At 39.8% G+C, this 16,400-nt stretch overlaps 1 protein-coding gene across 4 annotated transcripts in view; it reads left to right on the top strand.

The window, feature by feature from the left end:
- Positions 1–16,400, top strand: part of mcph1 (microcephalin 1) — a 333,731-nt gene that overhangs the window by 42,983 nt on the left and 274,348 nt on the right. For all 4 annotated transcript variants that reach the window (XM_072560569.1, XM_072560579.1, XM_072560560.1 and 1 more), the window contains exons 8-9: positions 147–236; positions 9,984–11,327. In XM_072560569.1, coding sequence (XP_072416670.1) covers positions 147–236; positions 9,984–11,327 — 1,434 coding nt within the window. The remainder of the gene's footprint in view (positions 1–146; positions 237–9,983; positions 11,328–16,400) is intronic.

The following is a 16,400-nucleotide window of genomic DNA, read 5'->3' on the forward strand; positions in this document are numbered from 1 at the left end:
GTGGCCATTTGGCCAATCATGTCCATGCTGTCTGCTAGCAAGAGGGACTTGGCACTTCCCCTGTGTTTTCGACATAGCCTTGCAATTTTCCTTCTCTTTTGATGGCTATCTAATTCTGATATGTAATTCATCTGTTCTTGTTTCAGCATCCCAAATGTCTCAAACATCAATATCAGGCTCTGCTGCATCTCTTTGCCAACCATCCCTTGGGGAATCTCCATCAATAACACCAAAAGGTAAGCTAATTGTAAGCATGAAAGCTTGTGAAATATGTGAAGAGAAAAAGATTACAAGTGACAAGTGTCCATCCCTTTCAATCAGAAGGCAGGGGAATTACAAAGGGCAGCAAAAAAATGTCATAAGAATTGAGCACCCATACTTTGGGTCTGTCTTCATAAAACAGGATACAAGTGATGTCACAGAAACGTTAGCGAACCTGAGAGGGTGAAATTGAAAAAAAATCAGTGTCAGTTCAAAAAAAAAGAGTGCTGAGGAATTTAATGGTGTTAAAAGCTGACAAATCACCGGGGTTGATAATGTATATCCTTCCAAAATGGAAATGGCGTCCAGGGCCTTCATAATGAGAGCTTAGGTACGGGAGCAGTGTCGTTTTGCTGCACTTTAAGTTTTGTGTGCAGTCTCCTTATCTGAGGAAGGATGTTCTGGCTCTGGAGGAAGTGCAACAACGGTTTACCAGATTCATTTCTCAGAAGACAGAACTAATTTATGAAGAGAAATTGGGTTAGTTAGGTCAAAATCCACTGGAGTTTGGAAGAATGAGGGAGGAGCTCTCAGATGCCTATAAAATACTATAGGACCAGATGGGGTAAATGTAAAAAAGATGTTCCTGATGTATGGGGAGACCAAGACAAGGGGTCACAGACTGAAGGTATGGGGAAAGCCATTTGGGACTGAGTTGAGGAGAAATTGCTTCACCCAAATAGTGATGAACCTGTGCAATTTTCTGTCTCAAAGCAGTTGAAACTAAATCATTGAATATTTTCAAGGAGGAGTTTGGTGTAGTTCTTGGGTTTAAAGAGATCAAAGAGTATGGAGAGAAAGTGGGAAATGGGTACTGTTTGATGATCAGCCATGACCATAGTGAATACTGGTGCAGGTTCAAATGGCACAGTGGTGTATTCACTTCCTTATATTCAATGCTTCTAAAATTCTATAGACTCGTGAGCAAATTCTACAGATGGAGGGTGGTAAATATAATCAGACTATTTAAAAAGAGGGAGGAAAACCGAATTGAAAACCAGTTAGGTAAGCATCAGCATAAGTTCTTGAGTCGGTTAGAGAAGACTTGATGAGGGATTCATTTGCAACTTTTCGAAGTTTGCTAATGACGCAACTTGGGGGAATTGAGGTTTGACAAAAGTGCAGGGAGGTTTCAAGGCAGTTTAAACAAATTGAGTTATTGAGAAAGGCAAATGACGCGATGTGGCTAAATGTAAAGTTATAAAATTATAAACAGAACTATTATTTAAATGAATAATAATTAAAGGTGATATCCTTGGAGATGTGGATCTCCAAAGGGATCAGTGTGTCCTTGTACACACATTAATGAAAGCAGAAGGGTAGATGCAGCAAACAACTAGGAAGACAAATGCGATAATAAACTTCATTGGTGGAGGATTTCACTTCAGAAGTAATGATGTCTTAGAATCCCTTAGAAGAGACCCTTTGGCTTATTTGAGTCTGTACTGCCAAAAATATACTACAATTATCTCCTACAACCTCTTCCATCAGGCAGAAGATACAGAAGCTTGAACACAAGCCAGCAGGTTCAAGAACAGCTTTTTACCTGCTATTATTAGACTGATAAATGGACTCTAACTTCAAATAATGTTGATCTTGCCTAGCGCACATCCTGTGTGGTGTATACTATATGCCTTGCTCTATCCAAAGTTTTTTTTGGCACCCTATGATCTGTATTGTCTTGCTTACTATGATCTGCCTGTACTGCTTGCAAACAAAGCTTTTCACTGTACTTAGGTACAATTGGCAACAAGTCAAATCAAATCAAACAATCTACTCTAGTCCTCTTTCCTGCAGTAGGCCTTGAACATTATGACACCTCAAGTGCTCAGCCAAGCAGTTTTTAGAGGTCCTGAGGTTTCTAGCCTCCGCTATCCTTTCAGTCAGTGTTTTTCAGGGTGAATTTCTTTTTCCTCAAATCCCCTCTAAACCTCCTACCTTTCATTTTAAAATTCCACTTTCTTGTAACTGACCCTTTAGCTAAGAAGAACAGCTAATTTCTAATCACCCTGTCTATGCCCCTCGTAACTTGGTACTTTTAATAAGTCCCCCTCAACCTTCTCTACGCCAGAGAAAACAACTGGAGCTTATCCAGCCTCTCTTCATAGCTGAAATGCTTCTTCCCAGGCAACATCCTGGTGAATCATCTTTGTGTCCTCTCCAGTCCAATCACATCCTTCCTATAGTGTGATGGCTAGAACTGCACACAGTTTTCAAGCTGCGGCCTAACCAAAGTTCTATACAGCTGCAATATGACGTCCCTGCTTTTGGAATCGATGACATGACTGATAAAAACAAGCATTCTATTTGCCTCCTTAACTACCCTACTAACCTGTCCTGCTACCTTCAGAGATCTGAGACATGCGCCTCTGTTCCACTGAGCTTTTTGATATTTTGCCATGCATTCGCACTCAGCACTAAGCCCTGTGGTATGACACTGTGACTGGAGCCCAGTGTACAAATTGCCTTCTATCCCCACCCTCTGTCTCCTCTCACTAAGCCAATTTTGGCTCCATCTTGCCAAGTTACTGTAGATCCCATGAATGTTTAAGCTTTCCATGTGGGATCTTGACAAAGTTAAATTGGTGAGACCACACCTGAAGTGTTGTGCCCTTGCCGTAGGGGCAGTGCAACCGATTTTGAGTAGGATGATACTAGAGATGACCAGCTTTTCATATGAGGAGGGCTTAGTTTAACTTGGTCTGTATTTAGGAGAAAGTGAAGATTGCAGATACTGAAGATCAGAGCTTAAAAATGTGTTGCTGGAAAAGTGCAGCAGGTATCAAAGGAACAGGAGAATCGACGTTTTTGGCATAAGCCCTTCTTCAGGAATGAGGAGGGTATGCCAAGCAGGCTAAGATAAAAGGGGGGAGGAGGGACTTGGGGGAGGGGTGTTGGGAATATGATAGGTGGAAGGAGATTAAGGTGAGGGTCAGAGGCCGGAGAGGGATTGGGGGCGGAGAGGTTGGGAAGAAGATTGCAGGTCAAGAAGGCGGTGCTGAGTTCGAGGGTTGGGACTGAGAAAAGATGGGGGGAGGGAAAATGAGAAAGCTGGAGAAATCTACATTCATCCCTTGTGGTTGGAGGGTTCCTAGGCAGAAGATGAGGCGCTCTTTCTCCAGGCGTTGTGTTGCCATGGTCTGGCAATGGAGGAGGCCAAGGACCTGCATGTCCTTGGTGGAGTGGGAGGGGGAGTTAAAGTGTTCAGCCACAGGGCGGTTGAGTTGGTTGGTGCGGGTGTCCCAGAGGTGTTCTCTGAAACGTTCCGCAAGTAGGTGGCCTGTCTGGGACACCTGCACCAACCAACCCAACCGCCCCATGGCTGAACACTTTAACTCCCCCACCCACTTCGCCAAGGGCATGCAGGTCCTTGGCGGCCTCCATCGCCAGACCATGGCAACGCGACGCCTGGAGGAAGAGCGCCTCATCTTCCACCTAGGAACCCTCCAACCACAAGGGATGAATGCCGATTTCTCCAGCTTTCTCATTTCCCCTCCCCCCACCTTTTCTCAGTCCCAACCCTCAGACTCTGCACCGCCTTCTTGACCTGCAATCTTCTTCCCGACCTCTCCGTCCCCACCCCCTCTCTGGCCTATCACCCTCACCTTAACTTCCTTCCACCTATCGTATTCCCAACGCCCCTCCTCCCTACCTTTTTATCTCAGCCTGCTTGGCACACCCTCCTCATTCCTGAAGAAGGGCTTATGTCTGAAATGTCGATTCACCTGTTCCTTTGATGCTGCCAGACGTGCTGCGCTTTTCCAGCAACACATTTTGGTCTGTATTTACCAGAATTTACAAGGAATGAATAGTGATCTGATTGAAACACACAAAATTCTACCAAGCGGGACTGGGCAGATCAGATGCAGGGAAGATATTTTTGCTCATTGTGGAGTCCAGAAAAGGGGTCTCAATATCAGGATACCAGGGTTTAATCTGAGAAAACAGACTTAGATTCTCTAAAATTAAACAAGGCAATTAAGGTAAGAAAAAAAAATTGTATACAGCAGCAAAAGATAGTTAAAAACTTGACAAATTTTGAGTTAAGTTTAGTCTGAGATTCATCTACAAAGTCATGTCCTGCAGTGATCTTTCATCTATTTTGGTTGTGGAAAAGTCCTAATTCTGATGTTCTGAACGTGTTTTAATGTTATGTTAAGTTGAGTTATTGAAAATTGTACATGAGCAATATAAGAAACATTATAAAGTATGGACAAGGTTAATTCCATTCAGCCCGTATGCTGTTTACCTTGACCAAGTGCACTCAAGGAATCCATTGCACCTTTTACCACTCCTGAAGGAAGCTTACGTACTCTTTCAAATCAAACACCTTTCGAATAATAATTTTTGTGATTGCCTTTCAATGGTAACAGCTCCTTACTGATCTGATATTCATCTTAGTGTTTCCGGAGCAATGTGACAATCTCTGTTTTTATTCTATTAATATACAAGGTCAGTTCCAGGCCTATCTTCTAAAGATGTTTTCTAGCACTCTGTCAACTGTTTTTGAAAGGATGTTTTTGTACATTTTCAGCACTTTTTTTTGGAGTGGAAAATTCTTCTCTAGCCTTGCTTAAGTTGTGTCCGTTTTGAATTTTATATTCAGTATTGATGAATGAGATCAGATAACCTGATTAGATTAAAATCATCAATGCCTCTTTGTACTTTAAAGGCAGATTATTTTATCAATTTTATTTCATCCCACTTTGTGAGGGTGTTCTTGCAATTTAGTGCCCAATTTTAAAGCAAAACATCATTGTTTGCTTTTCTCTGACTCCTTCAAATTTCTTATGTACTGTTGGAAAAGGTGTAGTCTTTGCTTCAGAATTCCAACATGCATTTTGGGGGGGTTTATTGCAGTTTTCCCCCGATATAATGTAACAGTTAGCTACTTTCCTTCTCCATCTTATTGTAGAAGATTAAATTGTTCTCTTGATTCGCCCAAGCCAAACAAACTTTAAAAAAGTTAAAAATTGAATCTGAGCTTTTGAGATTCAAAAACAAAGAAACTTATTTTCAACTGAGGAAATCAGGTTGATTTGTTGAAGGAAACCAATTCCTCCTTGATGATGTCTCTCAAATTTGAATTTTTTATGGAAGTGACAAAGATGATTGAGGGTAAGGGAGTGGATGTTATCTACATGGATTTCACTAAAGTATTTGACAAGATCTGTCATGATAGGCTCGTCCATTGGATCCATGATGAGCTGTTAAGTTGAATAGAAAATGTGCTTGGTCAGAGAAGACAGAGTATAGTTTTTGAGAGAGATTTTTCTGACTGGAGGCCTGTAACCAGTGGTGTTCTACAAGGATCAGTGCTAGGACTTCTGTTATTTGTAATATGTATAAATGTTTTGGATGAAAATGTAGGTGGTCTGATTTGTAAATTTGTAGATGCCACAAAAATTGGCAGAGTTGTGGATAGTGAGGAAGGTTGTCAAAGGATTCAGCAGGTTCTGGATCATTTGAAAAGTTGGACAGTTTAATGTGGACAAGTGTGAAGTCATGCATTTTGGGAGGTCAAATGCAAGATATACAGTAAATGGCAGGACCCTTCTGAGCATTGATATATAGAGGGATCTTGAAGTACAAGTTCATAGTTTCTTAAAAGTGCCAACAGAAGTGCATAAGGTGTTAAAGAACATGTGCAGCATGGATGCCTTAATCGGTCAGGGCATTGAGTAAAGGAGTTAGCAGGTCATGTTGCAGCCATGTAAAACTTTAGTTAGGCCACTTTTGGAGTATTATGTTCAATCCTGGTTACCACACTGTTGGAATGTTGTGGAGACATTGGAGGGGGTGCAAAAGATGTTTATTGAATGTTATCTGGATTGGGGTTTGTAAACTATAAGGAGAAGTTGGACAAACTGAATTGTTTTCACTCGAGCCTCAGAAACTGAGGGATGACCTGGTAGAAGTTTACAGAATAATGAGAGGCATGGACAGGGTGGATAATTTGAGTCTTTTTCCCAGGGTAGAAATATTAAATATGAGGGTATATGGGTTTAAGATAAGGGAAAAGGTTAAAGGAGAGGCAAGTTGTTTCTTGCAGATAGGTGTCTGGAACAGGCTGCCAGGGGAGATTGTAGGAACAAGAGCAAGTTTGAGGCATTTACACAGATACTTGAACAGGCAGGGAATAGAGGAATACAGAGCATGTGCAGGTGGGTGAGATTAGTGTATATTGGCATCATGGTCGGCATAGACATAGCCGGCCAAAGGGCCTGTTCCTGTGCTGTACTATACTGTGTGCTGTACTATACTGTATGCTGTTCTTCCCATGTCCTCTACATTCAATGCTGAGCTGAAGTTCAACTTGAAATAAATGTGAGGTCCATTTTGATAAGAAGAATTGGGAAGTCATTTATTTTTTAGGAAGTGCATGTCTTGGTAGGGAAGAGACATAGAAGGATGTTGAAGTACAAGTTTGAAAGATATGTAAGAGTGTTGGAGGATTTGAGCTATAGGGAGAGGTTGAATAGGCTGTTTCCCTGGAGCGTTGGAGACTGATGGGGGACCTTTATAGAGGTTTATAAAATCATGAAGGGCATGGATAGGGTATACAAAGTTAAAAATCACACAACACCAGGTTATAGTCCAACAGGTTTAATTGGAGGCACACTAGTTTTCGGAGCGTTGCACCTTCATCACCTGATGAAGGAGCGACGCTTTGAGAGCTAGTGTGCCTCTAATTAGACCTGTTGGACTATAACCTGGTGTTGTGTGATTTTTAACTTTGTACAACCCAGTCCAACACTGGCATCTCCAAATCATGGATAGGGTAAATAGACAAGAATTTTTCCTTGGGGTGGGGGAGTCCAGAACTAGAGGGCATAGGTTGAGAGTGAGAGGGGAAAGATATAAAAGAGACCTAAGGGGCAACTTTGTAACGTAGAGGGTGGTGCTTGTATGAAATGAGCTGATGGAGGAAGTGGTAGAGGCTAGTACAGTTGCAACATTTAAAAGAAATCTGGATGGGTATGTGAATGGGAAGGTTAGGAGGGCTATGGGCCAGGTGCTGGCAAGTGGGACTAGATTGGTTTGGGATATCTGGTCTGCGTGGGCGAATTGAACTGAAGGGTGTATTTCCATGCTATACATCTCTGTGACTGTGGTGCCACAACCTAGCAAGGCCATAAGAAAGGAAGACTACTATCGAAGTCTTTTTTTCTGGAGGGAGAGAACTAAAAGTAGAGAAGTTGTGCTACACCTGTATCAAACTTTGGGTAAACCAAAGACCAAAATCAAATGGCATGGGTTGGTTGGAGCAGCAGTTGGAAGCACTGAGGGGCATACAGGAGGCAAAGAGTGTGATCAATAGTAGGTTCAAGGTGGTGATCATCCCACAAGCATGACTAGTTGTGCTGTAAAACAGGGTGTGGCACAATCGAACAAACAGTTGAGAGGAGCCTCTCTGGTCAGGATCATAGACAGGTTTGCGATTTTTGAGAAGATTTGTAGGTCAGGATGCAGTTCAGGTTGTAAGTTTGCTCGCTGAGCTGGAAAATTTGTTCTCAGCCATTCCGTCACCATGTGAGGTATTATTAGTAGCCTCCGGTGAAGCACTGGTGTTCTGTCCCACTTTCTATTTGTGTCTTGGCCTGTTAAGGTGAGTGATATCATTTCAAGTTCTTTTTCTCAGAGTTTGGTAAATGGAGTCCAAATCGATGTGTTTATTGATGGAGTTTCGGTTTTTTGCCTGTCTGTAGTGTTTGTTACAGACCTTGTGGGGTATTTTGTAAATTACGTTAGTTTTGCTGGTTATTGGTTTACGGTCATTTATGCTCATCAGTAGCTGTTTCAGTGTGTTGATAAGTTTGTGGGCTACCATGATGCCAAGAGGTCGGAGTAGTCTGGTTGTCATCTCCGAGATATCTTTGTATGATAGTGTGGCTCTGGTTTCTGGGCATGTTGTGTCTTCGTTAGGGTTTGTTCTTCAAGAATCGGCGGACTGTGTTTATCAGTACCTGTTATTCTTGAATAAGTATTTTTATTCTGCAGCTCGTCATTCCTGGGGGCTGCAGTGTGTTGCGGGCCATTTAAATAATATCCTGATGCAGCTCCCTTTGTGGGTATCTGGATTATTGCTTCTGTAGTTAAGTATCTGGTCTCTGTGTTGCTTTCCTGTAGATGCTGGTCTGCACTTCTCCATTACCTGTTCGTTCCACTGTGACATCTAGGAAGGGGAGTCTATTGTTCTCTTTTATGAAATTTATAGCAGTAAGGAAGTTTTCCTCCTTGCATTTGAACTGCTGTAAATGCATATGTCACAAAGCTAGTCCTTTTTTTTCCTAAAAGCTGTTCCTTGGCTCTGTCTGTTCTTGATTTTTTTCAGAGGGGTAATAAACCAGGCCGGGCTTCTATCAAACTGGTTTGGTACAAAGATGAAAAGGATCTTGAGAGACCTTTGTGTTTATATGTAAACAGATGAGACTTCAGGCCAAAGTGGTCATGTTTTAGAAGTGACCTGTAGAATGAAAGGGGAGTGATCAGCTCTCCAGCTGAGTAGTTCAGTTCAGTCCAGAACTGGCTGGAAGTTCAACAGTGAGCTATGTGGAAACTCTCTGTGCTGCCCTTCTAACTTCAACCTGTGATTGTCTGACCCTTTTCTGTACTGTGTTTTAAAGGGAGTTTGCTTATTTGGACTGTTATGTATATTTGGAACTGCATATTTAAGTCTAGTTTGGATAGACTGAGTTCTGTAGGGGTTCTTTATTCTGTTCTTATTGTTTCATTGTGTAATTTTGTGAATTAAATTTTTTCTGTTTTTAAACCTGGTAGTCAATCTCGCTAACTTAATCCGGGTGATTTTCACTGTACACTTACTGAAACAAATTGCAAAGTTTTGGTCTGGGCTCCCTGCTTTTGAGTGGTCTGGCTGAGTCCATAATGCATACAAGTCTCCAGTTCCCTGGTATCTTTCCCATGTCACAGTAAAAATAGAATGTGGCCACATCCGCTACAATTTTCACCATTAATTACCTCTAGTACCTCAATTTTGTTCTGGTCTGGGTGTCATTTCTAATCTGATGGCGGTACATTGTTAAATACCTCCTTATCTGTTTTTGTCCTAACCAATGTCACTGTTTCCTCCACCTTTACTATTATGTAAGTAACAGACTTTTCTACAGCACAAATGAATACAAAGATCTAACTTAGCCACGCTCTCTGTTTAATAAAAAAAACTCCTTTTGATACAGCTTGTGCATATAGCTATTATTTTAGATCAGCTTGTTTCAGAAGCTTAAGTAAATATGAGCCAGTGTTCAAGATTTGGCATGTTCTGTTTTTACTGTACTGTATAGTTATGGAGGATAAGGAAATTGATTACATGCAATTGTTCTTTTGTGTATGTTATGTAAACTAAGATTACAATTAATTTTAGATGAGTTAGTAAGTTTATGATAGCTTGAATGTGAGTAGCATGTGTGAAATTTAGCCAGTACATAAAATAGGCGCTATGTGGTATTAAAGGACTTGTAAAGCCTCAATTGCGTTAGGTGAATCTAGAATCTCTGTTTGGCTACCTCCGCACAAGGTTACTGCCATCAGTTAATTTAACTATATCACCTTGGGTGCATTCGTAGTTCATTATAATAATTTTGTTTTCGTAATATCTCTTAAGTTTATACAGTAAAAAGTACAGTAATGCATGTTTTCCTAATTATATTTATATACTTTTGTAGTGTAACTTAGTGTAATAGAAATATTCTTTTTTACAGAAAATCAAGCAACTGGTTCAGAATATACATCAACTAACGATCCTTGTGGAAGTTTTGATAATGAAAATAAATCTCTAGTTTCCATACATGCTTGTGCAGAACAAGTAGACCAACATTCCACACCTGAATCTTTGGCTGACAGTTTCCATTTGCTGTCAGCTAATTGTGATTTAATCAACAAAACCTCAATGAGGAGAACTAAAAAAACAGTTGCAGCAACAAAATTAGTTTTTCCGAAGGAAAGAAGTTCTTCGGCTTCATCTGATGGCACTGGCGCATCAACAAGTTCATGTAATGTGCAAAGGAATAGAAAATATTCTGAAGGAGGATGTCTACAGGCTTTGGACCATGCAACACAGGAACTTAAAGTTTATAATATTATCAGGAAAGCAAATAGAAATTTGCCACCCCCAGGGCAAGTATCCAGCTCTGTTAAAGAAGGTGATATTGCAGAAATGAACTCCATGTTGAATGTACATCATAAAAGTAATATCTCACCTTTGAAGCACAAATGTTCCTCTTCAAGTAAAAAAAATCCAACTAGCTCTAAGAAAAATAGTGACTTATGTAAACCCCAAAATGAATTATTTGAAGCAAGACCTTTTTCAAGCAGATCCCCTTGTGATTACTCCATGTCGGAGGTATATGAGGATTTCTTTTCTCCTGACAACTTGAATGGTCAACGTAAGTCAAGACTACCATTACGTGTGTTTCCACCTGAATCACCAAGTCCTCCCAAAATAAATTCTGTATGTGTTAAGCAGAAGAGAAAACTACAAGGAACTAATCAGCCAAGTTCTACAGCTAGAACAAAAAGAATGAAGGTTATGACAAATTTCAATGCTTCAGAGCAGCTGAATCCTGGTGTTTGTAATTCGAATGAATCTTTGAATATGATTACAGTAATTGACAATAATAACCCTCATAAACAAAATGATGCACAACATCCAGTAGCTACAAGAATTCATAACCGAAGGAAGTTTTGTATAAAACAACTACTTGAACATTTTCTTGATAAATCAGAGGAATTGCCAAGCAATAAATTGTCTTTGAAGAAAGGATCAGGTTTTCCCAAGGGTAATGGAGAAAGAAAATTTGATTTATTTTCAAATGATTCTCCTCCAACTTATTTTTATGATCATAGGAGCGGAGTAAATCATTCATCAAATTTGCATAATGAAACAAAAAACAACTCTCTAAATTCTCTAAAGTTTACCGATCAGTTGAATAAGGAGCAAAATGAAATGGAAAAAGTACAACACCACCAAAAGAATGAGTTATCTAAAGAAATCTTAACCACTGGCAATGATATGGAAGATAAGCATCTTAATGAACCCTGCCAAAGTATGTGATTACATTTGATTACATTTTGTAAAAAGCAATCAACTTGTTCCTTATTTATGCTATTATTGTTATCAGGTGGTAAAGTCTGCTTGCCAAATAGTGGAGTATTCTTCAGTCAGACTATAGTCATTTCTATATGATCAAAACCTATTCTTAACTCTAGCTGAAACAGTGGACAATCTACATGTCAATTTTTGCCAACACAAATCTTAGAGTGAAAAGACCTATCATTGTTTGCATGGTCACCCTGAAAAAGAACAAATTATTTTGCTACATATTTATTTTTCCTGTTTTAAAGAAGTCTTTTTGAAAATTATTTAATACTGACCAATTTTAGCTCAACAGTATTACTGATATTTAGTTAAGGTATTAATATACAACTGCACATATTTGAATCTGATAACTGTCTTTATAGTTCCTCTTCATCATTTGTAACTACTTTTTTTTATACTCAAGGTTGCTTTTGAAGTAAGTTATGCTTTTTTATAGACTTGCTTTTAAAGGATATTTAGAATACAGCTAAGGAATTCAAACTTAAAAATCTTTTGTTTTGAAGTACAGTGAACAAATCTCAGCAGTGAATGATCAGCTAATAAAAAAAATTGACAAAGATTTAAATAACTTACAGAAATTAATTCATGCATATAAGCCAAAGCAAAATTTCCATCTGATATAGTCAGCCAGATCAAGCCACACTGTAGTTTTTTCTTGATTAATGTTTCGGTCATATCCCTGTCCTTAACTGCCTGTGAAGTTTTATAACACTCCCCGTGCTCCGTTCTGTTAAAGTTGCTATGGATAAATCACAGATTTCCAAATAAATGGAAGACATATAGGGTAAGCTGGACAGATTTTACAATGGTCCAGCAAAGATTTACACTAAAACACCTGATTTGTTGGCTATTCAAGCTGCTACCAGCAGAGGTCACCGAATAATGATTCAGATTGAGCACCTCTATTGTTTTACGCTTAGACCATCTCCTTTCTGATTCTATTGAGAAAACTCTTTTAAAAACTAAGTTGAGAAATTGTGTACTTACAAATGGCAACTAAGCTTGGTCTTTTCTCAATTTGAGAATAATTTTATTTCACTTGTAATATTTTATTTATATGTACCTCAAAGCAAACAGGGTTTTATTTTACTTGTTTCACCTTATAGTAGTGTAGTAATTTTATATATTGTAAAGAGCAACCTGTTTTATCTTCCACATTTTGCTCGGCCCCATTTGCCCTTTGTTCCTTCACACTGAACTTTTGCTGTCCATTCCATTATCAGCTACCTTTTTGCCCTTTGTTAGCTAAGCAAACAAATTAAAACAATGACAGCATTTGTTGGAAAGCCCAAAATTCCCTGAGGGCTGGCAGTCGACTGTAAACTTCTGCCACTGCTGTCCATATGGTGAACACACAGCCACACTTTAGTTGGTTTGAAAGGTCCAAGATGTTGACCTGATAAAGATGGAGTGCTGATATATTTCAAAGTTATATTGGTTAATTTGGAGAAAACCTTGGAGATGGTGCATTCAGTGCTGTTTCTTCTCCCTCTTATTGTATTGTGTGAGATCAGCCTTGGGAATGTAGAAAGATTGCACTATATCGATTTAATAAATTGAGTAAAACCACTTGGAAAATTGTGTGCATGTAAATTATAACTTAAAACACAACTGATGCGCTCGGCATGCAAAGCACATCACAGATTCCTCAGAATGGGGAGGAACCAAGAAACTAATGTTGTGGATGACTGATGTTTGAATAATGCTTTGAAAAAGGAAGAGTTGTTTGGTTGATACTCTGCTTTGAATTTAGAACTAATGGATAAAAGAGACCTAAGGGGCAACATTTTCACACAGAGGGTGGTACATATATGAAATGAGCTGCCAGAGGATGTGGTGGAGGCTGGTACAATTGCAACATTTAAGAGGCATTTGGATGGGTATATGAATAGGAAGGGTTTGGAGGGATTTGGGCTGGGTGCTGGCAGGTGGGACTAGATTGGGTTGGGATATCTGGTTGGCATGGAGAGGTTGGACCGAAAGGTCTGTTTCTATGCTGTACATCTCTATGACTCTGTGACTCTTTGGAATATTCTTTTGAAGCTGATGTTTGAAAGTCAATGATTCAAAGTTTCAATTGCACGATCAAAAAGACTGGAAATGCAACCAATTTGTTTTATAAGTAGTTGCTGACAGTTTTTCTTAACACAGTAAGCTATCCAGTATTTCATATTTTCTTGTTTACTTCTCTTATATGTCTGCATTACCGACGCAGAGAGTAGTTTTAGCTAATGCTACTCCAAGCCTTGAGCGAGATAAAGATATTTGGAATTGTTCTTTTGTTTTAAGTACCACCGGGCTGGGGCGGGGAGGGTTTGGGTGATGTAAAAGTTTGTAGAAATGAATTTGCCAACTCCAATCGAATTTAGATTTAAAAACAATGAATCGAAATTTAACACCAATCGAAAGATAATATACCTGTAGGTGGTGCTATAATAGCAATATAATGTCTTTTAATTGATTATGACAAAAGCATACGTGACGGCCCTTCACCTGAATGCACAGGTAACCCGTGCATCAAATCTTAAACAATGTGGTATAGTCGGTTCTGATATAGCGTGATAGTTCCATTCTCATACGATCTCGTGTCATAAGAAAATTGCACAATAGCCACACCGTTTAAACTAATGGGCTGAAATAGATCTGTAGATCGCTTTGCTATCACGTGCATTTCATTAATACCAATTTGTTGTAATACATTTGGCGAACTGGGGGCACTGTTTCGAAGTGCAAACTTTTAAAATGTGTATTAGCTATAACGCGATTCCAGCTCCATTAGTTTAAATGGTGCTGCTGTTACGTGATTTTCTTAATCTTGGGACTGCACAAGAATGGAACTACCACCTTATAGCAATGCTAACTGTAATGTAAATCTGTGAAGTAACATTGTTCAACTTGCCACTGCTTCAGCTCCTCTACGGCTGAAATTCTTATCCTGCCGCTTGAATTGAATATCCCAGCAAACTCTTGCCTGATCTCTCATGTTGTACTTTCAGTAAAAGTCATTCAAAATACTGCTGTCTTGTCGTTATCTGTGCCAAATCCCACTTGCTTAACACTCCTTGGCTTGTTGTCCTGCATTAACTTCATGTACAAAGTTAAAAATCACACAACACCAGGTTATAGTCCAACACGTTTAATTGGAAGCACACTAACTTTCGGAGCGACGCTCCTTCATCAGGTGATAGTGGAGGGCTCGATCGTAACACAGAATTTATAGCAAAAATTTACAGTGTGATGTAACTGAAATTATACATTGAAAAATTGTCTAAGCCTTTCATCTGTTAGAATACAGTGATAGTTTCACTTCTTTCATGTGTAAATCACAAAACCTTTTTTTAAAGTTGCATTCTCTTGTTAGCTGTTAACAATGGTGATAGCTAGACAATATGTTGAAGATGTTAGCCCCCTATGTTCTGTCTATGCCATGACAGATTGATTCTAATCTAAAAAGTGAGATAGCAGAGTTTTACATAAATTCATGCAGTTTTTGAGCAAAGTACAATGTAACCCTGCAAGTTACATTGGGGAACACTTCAGCAGTCCAGGACATTCAGCCTCGGACCTCCGGGTGACCGTCCTCCAAGGTGGACTTCAGGACAGGCAGCAGAGAAAAATGGCCGAGCAGAGGCTGATCGCTAAGTTCGGTACCCATACGGAGGGCCTCAACCGGGACCTTGGGTTCATGTCACATTACAGGTGATCACCATTTCACTATACACACACAGATATTCCTACACACACACGGACACCTGGTACACACCGATGCGCACACAGACACCCACACACACCCTTATAGACACACGCACTCCCACACTCAGACTTAAGACACTCTGCACTCACTGCACATACACACACGCACTTTCTCACACTCAACCCCCACCCCAGACAGACACAGACAAAGACCCACATGCACACATCTATTTTGTGGGGTGAATTTGTATTTGAAGAGTTACATTGTACTTTGCTCAAAAACTGCATGAATTTATGTAAAACTGCTATCTCACTTTTTAGATTAGAATCAATCTAAACATCATCGCATAGACAGAGAACACAGGGGGCCAACACCTTCAACATATTGTCTAGCTATCACCATTGTTAACAGCTAACCAGAGAATGCAACTTTTAAAAAAAGGTTTTGTGATTTACACATGAAAGAAGTGAAACTATCACTGTATTCTAACAGATGAAAGGCTTAACAGACAATCAATTTTTCAATGTATAATTTCAGTTACATCACACTGTAAATTTTTGCTATAAATTCTGTGTTACGATCGAGCCCTCCACTATCACCTGATGAAGGAGCGTCGCTCCGAAAGCTAGTGTGCTTTCAATTCAACCTGTTGGACGATAACCTGGTGTTGTGTGATTTTTAACTTTGTCCACCCCAGTCCAACACCGGCATCTCCAAATCATGACTTCATGTGAGCAGCGTCTACCTTTTAGAATTGTCATCTTAATATTGGTATCCCAGATCTTTTCCCCATTCGCCCAATCACTCTAATTTCCTCTCGTCTCGGAACCCCTGAGTTACTTAACTCCTCTAAATCTGGTCACTTGAGCATACGTGAAAACCTTTGTTCTTTTCCCAAACTTTTGGCAGTCTACCCTAATGTTACATTATTTGAATGGATGTCAAATTTGCTTCTAATACTCCTGTGAAATGATTTGAGATGTTTTCTTCTTTAAAGGCACTATAAATAAAGTGGCTGCTCTTTGACTTGGATTCGTGCTGTGCCACTCATCTTTATGCCTGTATATTTGCTTTAATATACTTGCTAGCTGCAAAGCTCTTTTTTTTCTCTCTCTCTCCCACACACTCTCTGTCTCGCCTCTCTTGCGCGCTCTCTCTCTCGCGCGCGCGCTCCCCCTCTCTCTCTCTCTCGCGCGTGCGCTCTCTCTCTCTCTCTCTCCTCCAACCCACTCTATATTCAGTATTTCTCTTTACATGCTACAGACCACCAAAGCTGAATGGAATTATTTTACAACATTCTTTCTCCTTTTGTTTTCCTTTTCTACC

Source organism: Chiloscyllium punctatum, chromosome 3 (assembly GCF_047496795.1).
Source record: "Chiloscyllium punctatum isolate Juve2018m chromosome 3, sChiPun1.3, whole genome shotgun sequence".
NCBI classification, from domain to species: Eukaryota; Metazoa; Chordata; class Chondrichthyes; order Orectolobiformes; family Hemiscylliidae; genus Chiloscyllium; species Chiloscyllium punctatum.